The sequence below is a fragment of the Zalophus californianus genome, chromosome X, assembly GCF_009762305.2.
Source record: "Zalophus californianus isolate mZalCal1 chromosome X, mZalCal1.pri.v2, whole genome shotgun sequence".
Classification (NCBI taxonomy): domain Eukaryota; kingdom Metazoa; phylum Chordata; class Mammalia; order Carnivora; family Otariidae; genus Zalophus; species Zalophus californianus.
Genome location: NC_045612.1, coordinates 47,670,587 through 47,692,323, shown reverse-complemented (window position 1 = coordinate 47,692,323; position 21,737 = coordinate 47,670,587). Strand labels below are relative to the sequence as shown.

General features: G+C 47.3%; 2 protein-coding genes across 8 annotated transcripts in view; one reads left to right on the top strand and one right to left on the bottom strand.

The window, feature by feature from the left end:
• Positions 1–21,737, top strand: part of DRP2 (dystrophin related protein 2) — a 42,713-nt gene that overhangs the window by 8,088 nt on the left and 12,888 nt on the right. For 4 of the 7 annotated variants that reach the window (XM_027609084.1, XM_027609087.1, XM_027609085.1 and 1 more), the window contains 14 exons: positions 3,516–3,692; positions 7,737–7,900; positions 9,484–9,640; positions 11,600–11,720; positions 12,963–13,231; positions 13,600–13,746; positions 14,184–14,262; positions 15,760–15,820; positions 16,137–16,198; positions 17,442–17,516; positions 18,149–18,350; positions 18,573–18,658; positions 20,261–20,418; positions 20,742–20,908. In XM_027609084.1, coding sequence (XP_027464885.1) covers positions 3,576–3,692; positions 7,737–7,900; positions 9,484–9,640; positions 11,600–11,720; positions 12,963–13,231; positions 13,600–13,746; positions 14,184–14,262; positions 15,760–15,820; positions 16,137–16,198; positions 17,442–17,516; positions 18,149–18,350; positions 18,573–18,658; positions 20,261–20,418; positions 20,742–20,908 — 1,865 coding nt within the window. In that variant the 5' untranslated portion in view covers positions 3,516–3,575. The remainder of the gene's footprint in view (positions 1–3,515; positions 3,693–7,736; positions 7,901–9,483; positions 9,641–11,599; positions 11,721–12,962; positions 13,232–13,599; positions 13,747–14,183; positions 14,263–15,759; positions 15,821–16,136; positions 16,199–17,441; positions 17,517–18,148; positions 18,351–18,572; positions 18,659–20,260; positions 20,419–20,741; positions 20,909–21,737) is intronic. The other 3 variants (XM_027609088.1, XM_027609089.1, XM_027609090.1) reach the window with 2 other exon arrangements.
• TAF7L (TATA-box binding protein associated factor 7 like) overlaps positions 20,839–21,737 on the bottom strand; it is a 35,264-nt gene continuing 34,365 nt past the window's right edge. Inside the window, exon 14 of the transcript XR_003522712.1 lies at positions 20,839–20,932. The gene's annotated coding sequence lies outside the window, so the exon portion shown is untranslated. The remainder of the gene's footprint in view (positions 20,933–21,737) is intronic.

Below are 21,737 nucleotides of genomic sequence, written 5' to 3'. Positions count from 1 at the left end.
AGAGACAAAGAGATAGTTCATGAAAGAAGAAACACAACTGGTCGCTAAAAATGTAGGATTAAGCATCTTTAGTAATTAAGGAAACACAGAGAACTCCTCAAGATGCCATCTTCTCTTATAAAATTGGCAAAGATATTTTAAAAATAAGAATACTCACTGTCAGGGCAACTGGGTGGCTCAGTTGTTGGGCATCTTGGCTCAGGTCATGATCCTGGGGTCCTGGGATCGAGCCCCGCATTGGGCTCTCTGCTCGGCGGGAAGCCTGCTTCTCCCTCTCCCACTCCCCCTGCTTGTGTTCCCTCTCTCGCTGTGTCTCTCTCTCTGTCAACTAAATAAATAAAATCTTAAAAAAATAAAAATAAAAATAAGAATACTCACTGTTGGCAAGTGTGTTGGGAAACTGGCACTCTCATACATTGCTGGTGTTAGTATAAAGTGATCTATTTTTTCTAGGGCAATTTAGAAGTATGCATCGCAAGCCTGAAATTGGTTCATACTCTTTGGTCCAGGAATTCTCCCTTCTAGGAAATTATCATAAGAAAAGAATCACAGATATGCACAAGGCTGTTCATTGCAGTGTGACTTACGTCTACTCGTTAAAATTATGGTATATCCATTCAACTGAGTAGTATACAACAATGATTACAGCTAACATTTATTGAGCAGTATGCTATTGCCAAACACTATGTTAAGTTGTTAAAACTCATTAATTTTAATAATTAGAATAATTCTTTGAAGGCAGTATCATTGTCATCTCCATTTTGCAGATGAGAACACTGATGCTCAGAGAGGTAAACTCATCCCAGGCCATACTGCTTTTAGGATGAACAGTGTGGGTCTGATTCTAGGTCTGTATGATACCAAAGCCCATGGCCTCAACCATAGTGCTCTATCACCTTTACAGCCATTAGAAATCATGTTTTAGAGGAATAGTTAGTGACATTCTAAAATGATCATGATATAAATGGCAAGTGAAAAAAGCACAATATAAAATGATATATATCATAGGATGACAATTGGAGATGTATGGATATATATTTTTTTCATGGAAAAACTACTGCAAGGCTTCATGCCTATTAGTAGTAGCTATTTCTGGGTGGTAGTATTATAGGTAATTTTAGTTTTCATCCTTATGATTTTTTTGGGTTTTCCAGTTTTTCTATAAAGAACATGCATTACCGGGCGCCTGGGTGGCTCAGTTAAGCGTCTGCCTTCAGCTCGGGTCATGATCTCAGGGTCCTGGGATCGAGTCCCGCATTGGGCTCCCTGCTCGGCAGGAAGCTTGCTTCTCCCTCTCCCACTGCCCCTGCTTGTGTTCCCTCTCTTGCTGTCTCTCTCTGTCAAATAAATAAATAAAATCTTAAAAAAAAGAACATGCATTACTTGTGTAATCAGCGAAAATAAAAATGTTAATATAAAAAGAGGTCTGAAGGCAAGACTTTTGTAGCCTTCACGCTTATAACACACCTAGAGTGATACTTTGGTTTTTATCTGAGTTACTAATTATTTTATGTTGGTGTCAGATAAGAGGGGAGGCCATCTGTTCAGCCATTCTTTGGAGACTCTCTTTGGGCATGAGGAGCTATGTAGCTGTGTAATCTCTTGAGACTTTGAGTACAAGAAAGTGTCCTTCAGACCATAAACTCTTGTATCTTTATGATCTGTAACAGTCCCCAGTCTTGAACCAAGGACCCCTGAGGAGGAGGGAAGGGCACTCAATGCAAGAAGTCCACAGATCTTTAAATGCATAAGTGTTTTTTCTCGCTCTGTAAGTACTGAAAGTACAGCTACTATTGTAGGTATGAGTGGGTGAAGTGCGATTCTTTTTTTTTATCTTAAGGGGCCCTTACACCTAAACTGTTGGGAACCACTGAAATAGAGACTAAAAATGGTGGCTCTTTAATCCTCAACATCAGGAGTCAAAGATGCTCACACTCCCTACTCTTTGGATCAGGGTTTGCATGCCCAACACTAAAAGATACCACTTTTAACAGTTGCAAGCATTGTCTTTGTTACTCATTCTCATCGCACTTGTGTACATCCACTAAACTGTTGACTGATTTGTACATCTAACTTTTTCACTCATGTCTTCCTTTTCTCAGCTCATCCAAAGCTGAATGTGTCTCAAGCATAGCTTACTATGGCACACTGCCCTCATCCCCTACCACACCAAATTTGTTCCTTCTCCTGTCTTCCGTCTCTTGCTGTTGGCAACATTATGCACCCAGCTCTCAAATTAGAAACTTTTCACTCCTCCACCTCCTTCACTCTTCACATTCAATTGATCACCGAGCTCCATGTATTTTACCGAGCTCCATGTATTTTACCTCTTCGGTAAGTATCTCATAAGCCGTGCTCTCTGCTCCCTCCTCACTGCAACTGCTTGCCAATTATAACAGCTTCTCAAGGGGTTCTTCCCCAGGGAGAATCACTCCACAAGGCAGCCAGAGGGCTCTTTCTAAAAGGCAAATCTGGTCGAGTCACCTTTCTGCTTAAAATCTTCAGTGCCTCCCTATTGTGTACGAAATAAAGCCCAGAATTCTCTGCTTATCATTCAAGGCATGACCCGATAGGGCCACAGCCAGCCTCGTCTACTGCTTCCCATGCCATACATTTCACTTTGTGCTGTTGGGAATTATTATTATTACCATTATTATTATTATTACTTTGTCTTATCTCCCCCACCTAATGACAATCTTGATTTCTCTTTCATGGCTCACCTCAAGTGTATTTCGTCTAGGGAGACTTTTCCTGATATGACCAGGTAGAACTCACCTCATCTATCCCTTCACTCCATCCCATAAATACTTCTATTATTAATGCAAGTAACACTTCATGGCTTGACTTTTCCCATGTCTATTCTTTCTATATGTGAACTCCTCGGGGGCAGGCACTGTGTCTTTTTCAACTCTGTGCCTCTTAAACTCTAGCCACGTGGCACTTACTGTGCTCTGAACATGCTATGCTTTTTTGGGTGACATCCATTTTTGCATAGGTGGGTTCCTCTGCTGGGAACACCCTTCTCCCTTTTTCCCCTTCTCTGCATAGGCAAACATCTACTTGTCCTTTGAGACTCATCTCAAACGCCATCTCTCTGAAATCTTTGCACATTCTCAGAGTTAGCTGTTCCTCTGTCTGTGCTCCCCTAGCCTTCTAGTCAAATCTCGATTATAACACTTGCCACATAAGCGTTTTATTATAGTTATGGGTTTATATGACTGCCTCCCCTCACCCTGATCTCCCCCACCCTCTTCTCTAGGCTGTGAGATCTCAGACAGCAAATCATTTTGGTGTCTCTAGCACAGAGCACAACAGATAAACAATAAATACTTCTTTGGTCAATGATTAAATAAAGTCCCTTATGGTACATGGTGGACTGGGAAAAAAACTACTGGGTAGACCAATAAGCTTTGAATACTTATTTACATAACCGGTCAAGGCACCGTTAGGTAAGTGTTGGGCTCATAGGCCTTTTCTGGGTCTTGACTCTGAATCTCTCCTCGTTACTTTTCCAGGTGCTTATGGTCAACGGTCGGTGCACTGCCCATTCTCACCCCCCATGAGCCTTGGTTCTGATGCAACCTATGGTCATGCAGGGATGCCCTTATACCCTCCCACGATGTCATGAATGGCGGGCAGCTGACCAGTTCCATCACAGCAGCAGCCTCCGAAGCACCTGCCCCCAGCCTCAGGTAAGAGGCTGAGAGCAAGACAAAGTCCTGTGGAGAAAGAGTGGACACAGGATCTGTGTGTGTTCTTGTGGGTGTCCATGCTTCCTAAGGCTCTGGAGCACTCTCTATATAGATGAAACCCTTTGGAGGGCATGGGACCTCCTTCTGGCTCATCCCTTGTCACTCATGAAGCCTTTTATAGGGGGCATAGGGCAAGGAAATGTGCTGGGCTGGGCAGGGCCCCCATGGCTGAGGGGGACTAGTTCCATGTTAATCTCCCAAGGGAGGTCCCAGAACAGTGACCCTTCAGGGTGTGACCTAGGACAAGGCAGGACCTTCCTTTGCTTTAGCTTCTTTATGGCATACTTTATATTCTGCACCTACAGAATATTCTCTCTCCTTCCATTGGCTCTTCCTCTCAAGTCTTTAGTCTTACAGCTCCTGGCTCAACCCCACTTCGAGTCCCTTGACCTTCATACCTGTCTCTCCTTTCCACTCTCCTCCCTAGGAGTAGAATGGTGGTGCTGTGTGTTCCTTCCTATGTATGTTGGTGGGTGGGTAAAGGAAGTATGAGAGGCAGTAATCCCAAGAAGATAGCCAGCCCCCTTTCCTGACAATGAGGGAGGTCCATGGGAAGTTAACTGGACAAGGGGGAGGCATAAACATGTTTTGGCTTGTCCTACAATGCTTTGGGGTCCAGAGACCATGAGGGTGTGAAAAAGTACTATGTCTCCTAGTATCTCACAGATGGGCTGTGGTGCTGAGTCACTGCTGGGGGTGCAGACAGCAGCAGAATATACAGGGAGGAGGAAGGGAGGGATAACGGCAGCAGGGTTGGAGAATGTGGGTGCTGGGGAGTCCATTTCTGCAGAGAACAATGAGGGAAAGGTCTGGAGAGGCATAACAGCTAGGTCTTCCTGAGCTGTCTTCCCACATCTAACCAGAGAGAAATTGCTGCCTCTAACATATTCTCAAGCCAGTGTCAACTTAGCATCCCCCAGTGTACCCACCCCTTCCCCAGAGTGGGACTGACATAGGGTCAAGGGATGGAGAAGCCCGGGCCCTTCCAAAACGCTTGCCCTGCACATCATCCACCCCCCTCCAAGCTTCACCACCTCGGCAGAGGGACCTGAGGGCTTCATTTTGTGATTGAGAATGGTGAGACCAACCTTTCTCCTCTGCCACTGTTCAGTTTCTTCTCTTCCTTCCCAATAGCCCCGACTTTGTCTTAAAGTTTCAAGAGATCAGGAGAGAGCCCTCTGGGGATTGGGGTGAGAAAAAGACATCTTGGCCACAAAAGCCAGAAGTAGAAGGCCAGTGGTAGAGAATGGAAAATGTTGTTATTCATCAGTTGCCTATTGTGTGCCTGGCTCTGCTAGGGGGACTTGTGAATATAAGAGGGAACTAGGAGGGGAGAACAGGGTAATGGGGGTATAGTAAGGGAGCCAAATGGGGATTTGGGAAACTAAGAAGTCTGAAGGGAATGACAGCCTAATATGGGTGGAGCCCAGTTCATCGTGGGCGCTTCTCTCAGAAACAAGAAAACTTGGTTGTCCCTGGGTCACAAGGAGCCATTTCGCACTCTGGGGCATTCCCAGTCTAGGGGACTCTGTGAGACTGGCTTGAGCCCAATTATCCCAGCATAAGCAAAGCTGTGACCCAGAGCTAGAGCCCCTCCCTGCTCTTGGCCTGCCTTCCCTTGCCATCCCCCATCCACCCAGAATGGCTCCACCCCAGATCCCCAGAAAGGGTCAGGCAGTTGCTCCAACTATTCCTGTAGGTGGGCCTCAGCATGGAAACAATGTGGAACTGTGGAAAGCCCAGAAGACTCTGTGGGAGATAAGTGAGGATGGGAACAGAACCCTTTTTTGGTAAAAACGAAGTGTTTTCCCTTGGAGCTGAGGGGTGGGGGCCTAGCTAGGGAATCTTAACCTTTCCCCCAGGCAAGTCTGCTGGAGAAAGAGAAGAGGAGTCACTTCCAGGAGGGGCCCTGCCCTTCAGGCCTGTGGCCCAAGGCAGCACAAGCAGGGCACTGGATCCTCAGAGCTGCTGGGTTCCATTCTGCCCTCTCTCTTCCCTGCAGCGGTCCAAGGGGATGCCCATAGACCCATCTATTTCCCCCTAGCCTTAGAGTGCAGGGAGAGGTCTGGGGGTGGAAAATGACTCTCCCTCCTCTTAGCTCTTCCTCCCAAAGGCAGGGCAGAGCACCCCCTTGTTTCCACAGCGGGCTTAGATGAATCCTCTGCGGTCCAACTTCTTGACCCTGCCTTCCCATGGCTCCGTCCCCAGGTGCGCCAACACCCATTCCTCACTGCCTCTGGGCACACACTTACTTAGTTAAAGACAAGACTTATTTCCAAGCCCATCCTCCTGCCAGGCTTTGGGTAAATAGTTTACCAGAGGTTTATCACCCAAGTGGGCTGATCTTTTCTTCTATCTCGGGGTGGGGGGGGGCTGGAGGCAGTGAGTCTTTGGTGTCTTCTGTGGAAAGGGAGAACAGATCAAGAGAAACTACCCTGTGCATGCCCCTCCTCAGCACCATGGAATGCCCAGTCCCACTCCCGCCATCCTTGCCAGCCTGGGAGGGCCCTCCTGGCCCCGGTGTGGTGGGCCCAGTTGGGAGCGAGCTGGAATTCCCCAGGGACAAAGCTCTGATTCACCGGCTGAGCCCTCACAGAGCCGCCCCCTCCAGATTCCTGGGGGGTCAGTAAACAAACAGGGTGACAACTCCCGCCTCCTGACCTGCTCAGCTCTGCTGGCCTCCCCTGAGGGAACCTGCTTAGAGCCTGTTGGGACTCTGCCTGTGGCTCACCAGACATTGATTCTGGACCCAAGCTGAGGGATCATCATGGAGCTGCCGAATCCTGCAATGGAGTCCCCAGGCAGCACAGGTAGGGTCAGCTCATGGGGACCCAGGGTGACTGAATTCAGAACTTTGCCCTTGAGCTGGGTTGCTCCCTCACTTCCCTTTCAGTATGTGGCTGTGAGCTGTGGTTTTAATGGAATGGTTGGTTTCCTAGATTGCCTGGAAGGTCTTGTGTGGGAAGGAAGTATGGTTTTGGGGGACAGGGAGACTAGAAGAGTCTCAGCCACCCCCAGAACCATGTTCTTTCTTCAAAAGGCAAGCAGGTAGATAGGCGGATGGGCAGGTGGGTTTCCCCAGGCTGGGATTGAGTGGCACAGGCTGAGATTTCCTCCCCCATACTTTCCTCCCCTCTATTCCCCTCTGCCCCTGGCTGGGCAGTCCTGGCACTGTGCTAGAGGTAGCTAGCTTCTTAAGGGCTATTTGGCACTACCCTCATTCCCCTAAACCTTATGATACCCTGCAGGGCGAGCAAGTGATAGGCTCTGAGCTTAAGGGCACAAGGCGAGCCTTTGGCAGACTCTATGGCTGGTCCTTTTAGCTGCTGACTCCGGTCAGAGTCCTTTGGAGATCAGGATCAAAAATGTGGCTTTAGCTCTTTCTCCACCCATGGAAGCTGAACAGTGCTCTTTAGGACTATTTCTAGGCTTCCTGACTGGTGGAAAATGCAGGTGGGGGAAGAGGGAGAGGGAACACCAAGGAAGGCCTAGATTCATTTGGGAAGTCGGACATCTATTACCAGTAGCTCTCTCTGGCTGTTCTGCTCTCTCTCTCCCTGAATCTCTGAGGCAGCCCATCAGCTTTCTTTTCTAGCAGGTTGGGTAAACTGTGGGACACTGAAGCATGAGCCTACGGCTTACCTTGAATGCTGTGGTTGCCAGTGTTTGGGCTATTCTGAGCAGCTCTTATCTAAAGCAAGTACTTCCAGAATCCCATCCGGGCAGTAAGTAGTCTTGGCAGAACTTACAGTAATAAGAGTAATAATGATAATAGTGAGCAGTTCAAAGTCACTGACCTGGGCCAAGAGAGGACCTTGCAATGAACAGAGCCACGAAGTCTTCCTTTACCTCACCCCGCCCCCCCCAACACACCCTGGGACAAGCCTTTCTCTCTCCCTGTTCACATTTGTCCCATCCTTGGCTTGGTGCAGACCAGGGTGTGACACACTCCGGGGATCGCAGGATGTCTGTGTTTCTGTCCAGGTTAGAGCTGCTGCTACCGCCCCTGTGCCTCCTCAGGATGGTGCTGGGGGTTCCTGCCTAAGCCCAAAGCTCTTCAACGGGTCTGTTGGTGCCGCTGGACCCCTAGAACCACCAGCCATGAATCTGTGTTGGAATGAAATCAAAAAGAAGTCTCACAACCTCCGGTAAGGCCTGGCCCCTAGAAACAGGAGCCTTAGGCGATTGGCTGGGACAGTGTTGGGCTCCTTTTGCTGCTGCAACTTGTCATTCTCCTCTCAGCCTGTGTGTCACCCTCTCGTCAGCCTCATCATCCACTTCTCCCTTTCCTTCTCTGGACTTTGGAAAGGACCCTGGGTCGGAAGTCAGGAGACTTAGATTTGAGCCTTGGGTTTTAAGTAGCTTGATTTTAAGTAGTTTTGTCACCTTGGATACATGGTTTGAGCTATCTGAATTTCACTTTTGTTTTTTTGTTTTTTTTAAGAAAAAAAAAAAAAAAACAAGTGAAGGAACTGTCCTAACTACCTGACAGTGCTGTTGTGAGGATTCTTATAAGATAGGAAAATGCTTTCTGAACTTAAAAGCACTGATGTATAAATGAAGGCTATGACTACTCCCTCCTCCTCTTCCTCTCGTAATTGCCCTCCATCTCGGTAGATCTTATCTGCTCTCTTCTACTCCCATCCATTGGTTATGAGCCCACCTATTCCTCCCCAAACTGAGGTCAAAGCAGTAAGAGCATGAAGGCGATTCCTATATCAGTTGTCCCTCTTCTCCCTACCCTTCTACATAAACCTACCCCCCACACTTTTCCTCTCCACTCCTTATTATCAAAGCCCAAACTCCTGCCTGTTGGTAGGCTTTGGCTGGAATGAGGTGGCATAGAGAAGTTGAAAGAATGCAGGCTCTGGAGTAAATAAACCTGAGTTCAAATCATAGCTCTACCGGCGATTTAACTGTGTGACCTTGGGCAAATTACTTAACCTCCCTACTTCATAAAGTTGCTGCTCTGAGAATTAGTGGAAGCAATCATTTAGGTAAGGGCTTAGCCCAGGTAGTAGGAAGGCAATGAACAGTTATTATTATCAGCTACAGGGAATGGGCTTGATGGCTGTACCTAGACTGGCCTCCAGCTTCCTGCCGCTTGGTCCTCAGCTCACGTTTCATTTGTGGAGGGAGGCATACTGAGATGATTATAGTGTGTGCATTTTTCTCCTTCCATATGTCAAATCTCTAGCCTATGGTGCTGTCATCTTTTGGGACCCTTGGGCTGCGTATGTGTGCGTCCTCACACATGTGAGTGCCCGCATTCAGTCACCTGACTTAGCCTTTCTACTTACTGTATCCTTTTCTGCTCAGAGGGCAGGCTCTGAGAAACCTCTGTTGATGAGTAATTTGGCATGATTTGAGTTCCTCCAGGGCAAGACGGCAACCAGACAGCTGTCCCCCCTAATGCCTTTGCTCAGTTTTCTCCCCTTCCCAGCCTGATGCTGGGCATGCAACTGAATTAACTGACATACACACTGATGCTTCCCACTCATGGACCTACCCATTGGTTTTTAGTACTGCACTCCATGTGAAGGTGCCTTGGGAACCTCTGTGGGTGAGGAGGAGGGAGGGCTCTGGGCCTCCTCCCACTTCAACCAGAGCAGCTCCTCTTTAATCTGTTTTATGCATTAAAGTAACACATAAGTATTTGGGGGAAAAGATGTTTTGCTACTTAAAAAAAAAAAGAAGATTGAAAATCACTGGTCTTACGCCTTGTGTGCAGTGCTCGCCTAGAGGCCTTCTCAGACCACAGTGGAAAGCTTCAGCTCCCTCTTCAAGAGATTATTGACTGGCTCAGCCAAAAAGATGAAGAATTGTCAGCTCAGCTGCCCTTGCAAGGGGACGTGGCCCTGGTGCAACAGGAGAAGGAGACACATGCGGTAGGTTTGAGTTACGAGGCTGCCGTGTGTAGCCTCTCAGCTGGGAAGGGATCTTTTTTGCCGGATTCTGACAGATGGGCACCTAGCCTCTGCTTAGGCACCTGAAGTAACAGAAGGCTGGATCCAGTTTTACTGGGTTTTGGATAAAAATCCACCAGAGTAAGTCAAACCTTTTCTCCTTAGCCCTTTCGTCAGAAATTGGCCTCCCTTTAAAATCCTGCCCCGATTTTCAGTGGGAACGTGGGAAAATGAACAAAATATAATAAGTGAAAAAAACATAAACATAGGATACAAAGCTATATCCAGGTGGATCTCAATTGTACAAAAATCTACATAGATGTGTGTGCACGTATACACATATACAAAAACATAAGAAGGAACTATATCAATAAGTTCACAATGGTTAATGCTAGGTGATGAAATTAGAGTTCTTTTTAATTTTCTTCTTCATACTTTTCTGAAATTTCTAAGATTTCTGTGACATATATTACCTCTTATAATCAGAAACTAGCAACAGATATTTCTTAAGAATGAATACAGACGGGCTCCTTGCTCAGTGAGGAGCCTGCTTCTCCCTCTCCCTCTACTGCCCCCCCTGCTTGTGTGCTCTCTCTCTCTCTGACAAATAAATAAATAAAAATCTTTGAAAAAAAATGAATACAGAATGCACTAGAAGAAATACTTATGTGATACAACAGAGGTGTAACTAAGGGGACAATGGCAACCATATCGCAATATAAATGTGTCAAATCAATATGTTGTATACCTTAAATTTATACAATCGTATATTCAATTATATCTCAATTTAAAAGGTGGATACAGAACAGAATACAGTACAGCAAGAAAATAAACTATAACTCCATGCCACAGCATAGATGACTCTTAAAAACAGTATGTTTAGGGGCGCCTGGGTGGCTCAGTCGTTAAGCGTCTGCCTTCGGCTCAGGTCATGATTCCGGGCTCCTGGGATCGAGCCCCGCATCGGGCTCCCTGCTCAGCGGGAAGCCTGCATCTCCCTTTCCCACTCCCCCGGCTTGTGTCCCTCTCTCCCTGTGTCTCTCTCTGTCAAATAAATAAATAAAATCTTTAAACAAACAAACAAGCAAAAGTATGTTTAGTGAAAAAAAGCCCAATACAAAAAGAGTACTGTAATGTATAATATCATTTATATGAATTTCAAAATGGACGAAACTAATCAGTGGTATTACAAGTCAGGACAGTGGTTACCTAAAGGGGAAGGATGAGATAGTGACCAGAAGGGGTCATTGAGTGTGCCTTCTGGGATGCTGGTAGAGTTCTGTTTCTTGATCTCAGTACTGATTACAGATATGGAATCACTTTATGGAAATTCCCCAAGCTGTATGCTTTTGATTTGTGTACTTTTCCCTATATTTCAACAAAAAATTTAATTAAAATTATAATATAGGGGCGCCTGGGTGGCTCAGTCGGTTAAGTGTGTGCCTTCAGCTCATGTCATGATCCTGGGGTCCTGGGATTGAGCCCCATGTCGGGCTCCCTACTCAGCGGGCAGTCTGCTACTCCCTCTCCCTCTGCGCCCCCCCTGCTTGTGCTCTCTCTCTCTGTCAAACAAATAAATAAAATCTTTAAAAAAATTATGATATAAATCCTGCTTATCTGGTTTTGACTTCTCTAAGCCCCTTACGGGGGACTTTCTGGGTCTTCCAGAGAACCAAGATTCCCACCCCAAATGTCCACATTTCTCTCTACCTTGTGGCATAAACAGACCCATTTCATACTAAATAGACCTCCCAGTGTCAGAGTCATTCTTCTGGCTATAGGGAGGACTACACCCCTTTCTGTTTGGGTAGCCCAAAGATACGTGATAATGCTTAAGGATCAAGTTGCACTGAAGAGAAGAAAGGTGGTCAATTGCAGAGTGGAATTTAAAGCAATTGAAAGATTTTACTTCCCTGCTGACCATGTTGCTAAACTTCATAGGCCTTTATGGAAGATGTCAAGTCTCGGGGGCCCTATATCTACTCTGTGCTGGAGTCAGCTCAGGCCTTCCTGTCCCAGCACCCATTTGAGGAATTAGAGGAACCTCGTTCTGAGAGCAAAGGTGGGTGGTCTTCCTCTCTTTTGCCTTCTTCTTAGCTATGAACTGCTAAACACCTTCCTGCCTTCCCCAAACTCATTTTCTCTGTTATCTAGGAGGCTAATTTTCTCTTAGGGGTCCAAAGTTGGGAAGGAGCAAGATTCACATTGCAGGAAACAGCAAAGAGAACAGAACCTGGAGTAGGGGAGGGCCACACCAACGTGTGGCCCAAAGCTGTATGTGGCTCTGTGGAGCATCATGAGTGGCCTTCTAATGAGACATAAAAAGGAAAAAACACAAAAGGCTCGAACACATTGAGCTGACTCAGTGAATAAAAGTAGTAGTAGTATGTCCTTTAAAAACATACTGCTTCATTCCAACATAGACATGCAGTGATGCTCTGATCAAAAAAAAAAAAAAAAAAAAAAAAACTTTCTAAAATCTAAAAAGCTAAGTGATGACATTTCAGGAGAAAAATTTATCATAGGTCTTTGCTACTGACCCTGGTGACTTCTGGTCCCTTTCCTCAGTAGAGTAGGCCACTCTAGGTCTAGGTTCAAATAAGGTAGCAGTGGGTGATTCATGGTGATTCGGTCTGAGTGGTAGCTCAGCAGGTCCTCTCCTCCAGGAAGTCCTTGCCTTTCAAGACTGGCTATGAATAGCCTGGAAGGACCCTTTTTTTAATTGAGCCCTTTGGTAAAGCTGTTGACTCACTCAGTTTACTTTCAGCCCCTCAGTAGGAGGCCAGTAGTCAATTTACTGCCCAGTGGGCCTCAGATAGGACCAGCCTGGAGTTTTGGGGGTCTGAATCTACTCCTGAGGGGAAATCTGGGGGGGAGAAGAAACCCCCAATTTAGGTGCCTCGGTGGAAAAGCTAGGCAAGTTATGCTAACCTCTCCTGGGCAGAAAATGCCTCCTTCCTTTGGATGGAAGTGGGCAGCAGACACTAATGCAAAATAGTGCTCTAGAGTCAAGGGAATAGGACTCTGGATGATTTACCTCATGGCACCTCTTAAAATATTTTACCTTGCCCATTTTTTGAGAATATGAGGAAATCCTCATAGTAGGGCAAAAGTAATAATATGGTCTCTTGACTGTGGTGGGGGATCCATGAACCTACACATGTGATAAATCACATAGTGCTAAACACACACACACACACACACACACACACACACATTTTACAAAGGTCTATCTTTGTCCCTGTCTTTCCCTGGGCTGCCCCTGCCAGGTTGGCCTGACCTGGCTTCCTGCTTGCTCTTACAGATACCTCTCCCAGACAGCGGATCCAGAACCTTAGCCGCTTTGTGTGGAAGCAGGCAACAGTGGCCAGTGAACTATGGGAGAAGCTGACAGCCCGCTGTGTGGACCAGCACCGCCATATTGAGCGCACTCTGGAGCAGCTGTTGGAGATCCAAGGGGCAATGGAGGAATTAAGCAATACTCTGACCCAGGCTGAGGGAGTCCGAGCCACATGGGAGCCCATTGGGGATCTCTTCATTGATTCACTCCCTGAGCACATCCAGGCTCTTAAGGTATGCAGGCCCCTAACCTGGCTACGGCCCACCCTGAGACCTGACACTTCTCCCAGTCCCTGCTACTGAAGCTTCACTGTTGGCCTAGACTGCAACTGAGCCTTTTCCAGTTTATGTGCTGGCTTTGGCGGCTGGTTTAGCTGGAGTCTCCTCTGTCTTCCCACAGTCTTCTCTTCCCCTGGTGTTTTCTGAGAGTGGGAAAGGAAGAGAATAAGGACAGTGGCCCCCCACACCTGAATCCAAATGGCCTAATAGCAAGCACCTGGGTCGTGCTGTTGGTCGTGAGGAGGGAGGATTTGAGGTGAATGACTAATGGTTCCTCTTTCCCACTCTCTGTTTGCTGTGGGACTTGGGTTCTGGTTCTGTAGCTGTTCAAAGAAGAATTCTCCCCCATGAAAGATGGAGTGAAATTGGTGAATGATCTGGCCCACCAACTTGCCATTTCTGATGTACACTTGTCAATGGAGAATTCCCGAGCCCTGGAGCAGATCAATGTCCGGTGGAAACAGCTACAGGTAGAAGAGAAGCCTGGAGTGAGCCATAGGGAAGAGCTTTGATATAACTAGGCTTGGGGGAAATCTTCTTCAGGCCAAAAGAAAGTGAAGGGGCATTAAAGTGGGACCTACATGGGAAAAGAATAGTAGAGAATTTCAGGCCAGGGAACAGTCTTCTCAACCTCTAAGCTGCAGGGAGTAATTGAAAAATGAAGATCTGAGAGAGACTTGTCTAAATGTAGGCATTCAGGGTGGACAGGGGCAGATGAAGTGTGACTATGGCCTGGAATTAAGGATGCTTTTCTCTGACCCTTGGGAGTGATGTGGAAGGGCTAGGAGTTGGGCAGCCGTGGGAGGAGCTAGCCTGTAAAAGACTTCACAAAGATTTCCAGAGGTGCCTGGAAATTCCACACTAAATATCTGGAATGAATTCACTGACTTTCTGCCTCTTTCCACAGGTGTCAGTTGGCGAGAGGCTTAAGCAGCTCCAGGATGCCCACCGCGACTTTGGGCCTGGGTCACAGCACTTCCTGTCCTGTACGTGAGACAAACTAGACTTCACTTAGCAGAACCTCAGATACCTTCCAAGAGAGTCTACTCTCATCCCTTGGGGACCTGGTGGGAGCCCAGGATATCGTGGCATCCAAGAAGCAGTAAGGATAAAGCAGCGTAGTTTAGAGGTTGAAAGGACAGGCTCTCACGTCAGAGAGGCCAGGGTCTGAGTCACTGCTCCTTGACTTCATAGCTGGGCAAGCTTGAAAAAAATAGCTTAACCTTTCTGGCCATCAATCTTCCCCATATGTAAAAAGAGGAGAAAATATTACCTAACTCATAGGGTTATGGGAGTCAAATATCTTCATTTTTTCAACGTTGATTGAGGACCTGATGTGGGCCCACGTAGTGTTTCAGGCACTGGAGCCACCTCAATGAATGAAACAGACAAAAGTCTTTAGCCTTGCAGAGCTTATCCACTAGTAGGGGAAGCCAGAACGTAAACAAATAAGTACAATATATGTAAGGTAAACTGGTGACCAGTGCTGTGGTAGAAGGGAAAGCAGGGAAAGCATGAAAAGGCAGTGCTGGACTCGATGAGGGAGGCATTGCAATTTTTAATAGGATGATCAGGAAAGACCTCACTGAGAGCAGGGCAATTGAGTAGCACCCTCAAGGAGATGAGGCCATGAGCCCCGTGGATAGCTGAGGCCAAAGCACACCAGGCAGAGGGAACAGCAGGTTCTAGGGGTTTGGGCAGAAAGATGACATGATCTGACAGAGTCAGAGTGTTGGGGGGCAAGAGCGGGAGCAGGAAGACCTGTTAGGGAGCATATTGTAATCATCCAGGTGAGGGATTATGGTGATCCAAGTCGGGGTGGCGGTAGTGGAGATGGTGAGAACGTCCGGATATGAAAATCAACTATGTACACAAAGCACTTAGCAGAGTCTCTGGCTCATAGTAGGAACTCAATAAACATTGATGGCGGGTAGAACTCTCGCTCTTATGATCACTGGCATGCAGCTGTACCTCCCGTGGGCTCTTATACCCAGGGAAACTGCGGTGAAGAGGTTGGCCAAGTCACGAAGCCTCTCCTCAAACATCTGGAAGATAGAGACATGGAGCAGAGAAGGGCATCTTTTCCAGAATTCCTCACCAGAGAGAAATGGGCAATACCATTCCCCATTGCCCCACAGGACCGAGAAGCTTGACCTTGTTGGGGAAGGGGTTTGAGGGTCCCATTTGTATCCACAACAGCTGAATGGGTAGAAATGGCAGACTGCTCAGGGAAGAGCTCGTCAGGGTGGCTGAAACAAGAGGGTATCAGTGACAATTTCTTCTTCCCTTGCCCTAACCTCAGGGAGAGAAGTGCATTCATCATTTTTTGTCCCACCTTCAAGGGCTGTTAAGAGCTGGCAGTGTGAGTCAGGAATCCCCTTTTGGGCTTGACTGCCTGCTCAGGAGGATAGAGCAGGGGAGTCCCCAAGGATCTGAAGAGCATGAGTGGCCAACTTCTTTCTCTTTCTTTTCTCTTTTACCAGCCTCTGTGCAGGTTCCCTGGGAAAGAGCAATTTCACCCAATAAAGTTCCCTACTACATCAAGTGAGTGACCATCTGAATTAGAAGTGGGTCATTCACCTGCCCACCCCACCCCCCCTTTGCCGGTCTTTTTTTTTTTCTCCCCGTCCCTCCTTATCTGTTGGGATTCCTCCATCCAGTCAAGTTTTTCCTCCTACTCATCTCAAGAGCTCAAGATTCTACCTGGGTAAAGGTGAACACTTGTGCTTTGGGATCTTCATGGTTCACCCTGGGATCCTGAAGCTCCTTGCATCCAACCTATCACTGAGTGATGCACACATGTGTGTGGGGGCATGGGGGGTGGCATGGACCCTGGTATCATTGATGCTTCTGTTTGTAGTCACCAGGCTCAGACCACTTGCTGGGACCATCCCAAGATGACGGAGTTATACCAAACCCTGGGTAAGAATTCGGGATTCCTGTATAGGGTGGAGATCTATACAGCTGCCTTTTTCCTATAAGAACAGAAGGGAGGGGCACCTGGGTGGCTCAGTCATTGGGCGTCTGCCTTCGGCTCAGGTCATGATCCCAGGGTCCTGGGATCGAGCCCCGCGTCGGGCTCTCAGCTCAGTGGAAAGCCTGCTTCTCCCTCTCCCACTCCCCCTGCTTGTGTTCCCTCTCTTGCTGTGTCTCTCTCTGTCAAAAAATAAATAAAAAATCTTAAAAAAAAAAAAAAAAACAGAAGGGAATTCCATTCAACAAGCAGGTGGGGGCAGAAGTGAGTGCCTTCTCATTTCTTCAGCAGCCTTCCTTCCTTTCCCCTCTGCAGCGCCCCCTCCCCCAACTGGAGGCTCCACATTCCTCCTGGACCATTTTACCATCACATTAGGGACTTAAGCTTAGAGATGTGAACCAGCTCTGCTTTGAAGGACACTGTCCAGGCTATGAGTGTGACTTTCATGCGCCTTAGTGTTGGCTACTAAGAGAGAGTCACCATTAGGTTGCAAATATTGTCCATGTTGATGCGTGTGAATATTGTTCATTCATTCTCCCTGCCATAGAGTGTTCCATTATATATACCACAGTTTCTTCATCCAGTCTACTGTTGATGGACTTTTGGGTTGTTTATCATTTGGAACTCATAAAGGACAGTGCTGCTAAAGAGCTCTTGAAAGACACGTTCTGTGCATGTCTTTCAGTCTACAGGTCTAACATCATTTCAGTGCATCGTGAATAGACTAGGAAATTTGAAAGTGCAACAGATCCTTAGCAAGAGTCCTATTTGCTCGGAATTTGTTATGTTTTTACTTTACCAAATCTAGCAAGGCACTGTTTCCTGAAATGTTTCATTCAGTTATTTATACATGCACACATGGGTGTCCATATTGGACTGTGATGCCAAATGAATTTCTTACCATGCATCTTAGTCAATAAATGTTTGAAAATCACTGCTCTAGGAATACACAGCCAGTCGGTTGCAGGATATGTGACTGTTCAATTTTACGAGGTAATGCCAAGTTGTTTTCTGAGGTGATTGTATCAGTTCATGCTTCCACCAGCCCTCCTCATTTATCCACGTCTTTTCTGACACCTGCTATTGTCAGACTTTTATCTCTTGCCAAGCTGGTGGGTGTGATACAGTATCTTGTGGTGGTTTTAATGTGCATTTCCCCTATCTGAGTGTGGCTCTTTCCATTCTTTGCAGCCGATCTGAACAACATTAAGTTCTCAGCTTACCGCACTGCAATGAAGCTACGCAGAGTCCAGAAGGCACTGCGTTGTAAGTTCCCCCTCACGTCTCTCCATGGCTTTCACCCCTACTCCTACTCTTCCTCATCTGTTGGCTGTTCTCCATTTTTATCCCACCTCAGGCCAAGGGTGTTGATTGGCTTGGTGGGAATTCTCCAAATGCTGGGAAATGCTGGCTGTGGGTACCTGCTCTTTCCAGGTGCCCCTGATGGCTCCAAACCTTGGGCTGGGATACTTCTAGCCACAAAACAGTTGCTTGACTCTCCATGTTGGGCAGGGAAGGGACAAGGAAGAGGAGGATTATGGTTATTTTGGAAACAAGTCTGGGGTTTGGGGGCAATGGAAGGCACCTGGAAATGGGACTTGACCCCTTAGGAGTTCATACAACAAAGGAGGTGAATTTACTCACCTCCTACCATCTTCTTGAAACTGATATCAAAGAACGTAGAGGTATATACACAATTTGGGTTAATTTAGGGGGCCTTTCGCTGCCATCCCCCTCTTTGGGATAAGGGTCTTGGTGAAGGGCAATCTTGTATCCTACTTACAAATGGTGGGTCTGGAGATGGAGTCAAATTTGGTGATGCTGGCGGGTTAACTCCTTGACTAGTCTTGGAGTTCTACTTTTGGCTATCCTTTCCCCCTGTCTCTTTTCCTTCCCAGTGGACATGGTAACTTTAACCACAGCCCTGGAGATCTTCAATGAGCATGATCTGCAGGCCAGTGAGCATGTGATGGACGTGGTAGAGGTCATTCACTGCCTGACGGCCTTATATGAACGGCTGGAAGAGGAAAGAGGCATCCTGGTCAACGTGCCACTCTGTGTGGACATGAGCCTCAACTGGCTCCTCAATGTTTTTGATAGGTAAGGGCTTGTACCCCTGGAAGCCTCCAGGATGAAATCCAATGGGACATCGGAAGTGGGCATGGTGAGAAGGGCTTGCTCCCACAGTGGACTCAGACTTAGCTTAGCTTGGGGCATGGTTGGCACAGAGCCCTGCTGGGATCAACTCTGTGAGGGGAATTAATGCCAAGATGTTAACTCATTCCGTATAGTCATGTTCTCAGTCTCTTCTCTTAAACCTAGTGGTCGCAGTGGGAAGATGCGGGCATTGTCCTTTAAGACCGGCATTGCATGCCTGTGTGGCACGGAAGTGAAGGAAAAATTGCAGTGTGAGTACAGATCCAAAGTCTGGAGTGGAGTTGGGTGGAGGGAGAGGTGTAGTGGGAGGAGGAAAGGTGGAAATAAGCAGAAGGTAGGTCTTATGACTACTGAGCAGAGCACAACTCGGGCTACATTATAATGGTGGTCCAGGCTATGCAAAGAACGCACAACAGCCAAAGGCTAAGATGGGTCTAAGGCCTGTTACTATTTCCAGTGTCACTCCACGGGGGTTGGCTTCTTCTGATCTAATGTAATTAATTGACCAAGTTCTGAGTTGGCATCCTGGGGTATCCAAGGGTCCGACTTCCTAATGCCCTTCCCCTGTGGCCTATCGGACTTAGCCGTCTCCCAGTCTGGGGCTCAAGCCATGTCACACATTCTACTGGAGACTTCCCATGTGATTGCACGGGGCGGGCGGGGGGCGCACACTAATCCCTATTGGGATTATTATTGGGAGGTGAATAGTAGGTACGTCTGTAGTTTTTAACCTCTCTGGTTTCTAGTACCTTTGCTTTTCCCTCCATCTTCCATCTTCTCTACAGCATTTTGTGCTTTTCTGTGCTAAGTGCGGTGAGTACAAGGTGCAAGTAGACATGGTCCCTGCTCAAGTTGTTGACAGTCCAGTGGTGGTGACAGAAGTCCACAGAAGGCATTTTTGAAAGTGCTAATTAGAATAATCTGAATGGCAAAGGGTATGTGCTATATCAGATCACAGAAGAGGGATGACAGGGGTCTGGGAAAGCTTTGCAGGGAAGGAGACAGAGCAAAGCAAGTTCATAGCAATGATATTATTGATTTCTCCCAACATCACTTTGAGAAGGACTGGACAGTGATTATTTCTCCTCAGTTTACAAGTAAGGGAACTGCAGCAGAGAGAGGTTCCTCACTTACCCAAGGTCCTCCAAGCTAGTCAGTAATGGACCCAGAACTAAAACTCGGGCCATCTGCCTTCTACTTCTGAGTATTTTCTAAGACATAGGCAATGTATGAGACAGACAAGGACCTTTGAAGGAGCTTTTCTAAGGTTGGGGTAGGATGGGGGTAGTTCGCACAGGGCAGATAGAGCCCCGATTCAAATATAAGTACCATAGTCTATTCCACAATCACTTAGAGGTAATTCTTAGATGATCATCTCCTCTCTGCCGATTATCCGTGCCGGTGTTTCTTTCCATTTGAGTGGAGAGTTGAGAGCTTACTGCAATGTCAGGCTTCGTGAGCTACATGAGTAGGAGGGGACTCATGTTCAGGCACCCCTAAACCCCACGCCCCTTCATCTTGCTTCTTGAGTCTGGTTTCCCGGCAGTGTCATATCTGTGTCTGGCATTGGTCTCACATGCAGCCGGCTCTCTATCTACATCTCTCTCTCTCCCTCTGTTTCTGATGTACCCCCCCGCTTTGTGACTTTTTTTCTCTGAACTCAGAGAATGCTCTTTTTAGAACTCATGGGCTTCTAGAAGGTCAGGGATGGACCTTTAAGTATTCCAGTTTCAAAAGTCATTAGCTAAGTCGATGTGCTCTTTCCCTGTCTTCCTTTTCTGCTCCTTCTCCTTACACCATTCTCTGGCCATTCCTGTTTCGGGGTGGGCCATGACTTATGGTGTGGCCCGCAGACCTCTTCAGCCAAGTAGCCAACTCAGGCAGCCAGTGTGACCAGCGCCACCTCGGCGTCCTGCTTCATGAGGCCATTCAGGTGCCTCGGCAGCTGGGGGAAGTGGCAGCCTTTGGGGGCAGCAATGTGGAGCCCAGTGTCCGTAGTTGCTTCCGTTTTGTGAGTATGAAACTGGGGAGGGATGATGAGAGGGAGGGTGGGAGGAAGGGAGGGAAAACTAAGAGCGAGGTTTCCGATCTGAACTACTCAGATGTAAGGGAGTTTGCTCAGATGGAATAACAAAGCAGAAGGTTCTCTGGGCTTTTAAGGTCAGAGTCCTGTGGGGGCGGGGAGCGATGCCAGCTCAACTAGCAGAAGGTGGACACCTCTGTAGAAAAGGCCATAGGCCAGCCCAGGTCTTGCTGGTTCTCCTGCCCCTCTGCGGGCTGCCAATCTGGGGACAAGGGCCTCAGTCATTGTCATTGGGTTTCTTGTTTCCCTAGAGCACTGGGAAGCCAGTCATTGAAGCTTCACAGTTCCTAGAGTGGGTCAACTTGGAGCCCCAGTCCATGGTGTGGCTAGCTGTTCTGCATCGGGTCACCATTGCTGAGCAAGTGAAGCATCAGACCAAGTGCTCTATCTGTAGGCAGTGCCCCATCAAGGGCTTCAGGTAGGGAAGGCAACACCTGCTGGACTGATAATAATAAAGAGGCCACATTACATATAGAATCACATATTAGAAAACAACATACTCCGTAATTATATAATTACAGCTCATCTACGGCACACTGTTCTATATTGTTTTAATCCTTTCCACTGCAGAATGTTTGTCGTTTTAAAAAAATCAGCAATGGTGAAATACTTTCTTTTGTTTTCCTCTATATTACAAAGTAGTCCAGACCTACCAAGAATGTATAGAAAAGTGAAAAGGGGGTGGGGTGGGGGTGGGGAAACAGCATAGAGAGGGAAGTAGTTTGTTCATTGTGTCCCAGGGAACGTTAAGTAGAACCCAGAAGCCCCAGCATCCTGACATATAAGAACACTTTTGTACCAAATGGTATGCTGGCAAGTGGTTCACAAGGGACTCCCCAGAAAGCAAGAGAAATAAACAGAAACCCAAACCTGATTTGTAGTATTTGCTAATTTCCATGATGTAAATACTCCCACTGTGGCTGATGTCCAGCTACCCACAAGAGGTTGAGAAGAGATGCATTGGTTGGATACTATTTTTTAAAGATTTTATTTATTTGTCAGAGAGAGAGAGGGAGTGAGCACAAGCAGGGGGAGAAGCAGGCAGAGGGAGAAGCAGGCAGAGGGAGAAGCAGACTCCCTGCTGAGCAAGGAGCCCGATGTGGGACTCGATCCCAGGACCCTGAGATCATGACCTGAGCTGAAGGCAGACGTTTAACCGACTGAGCCACCCAGGCATCATCCCTGGTTGTATACAATTGACAGCATTTCCACACTGCAGATACGATAGACTGAACCTCAAGAGCATA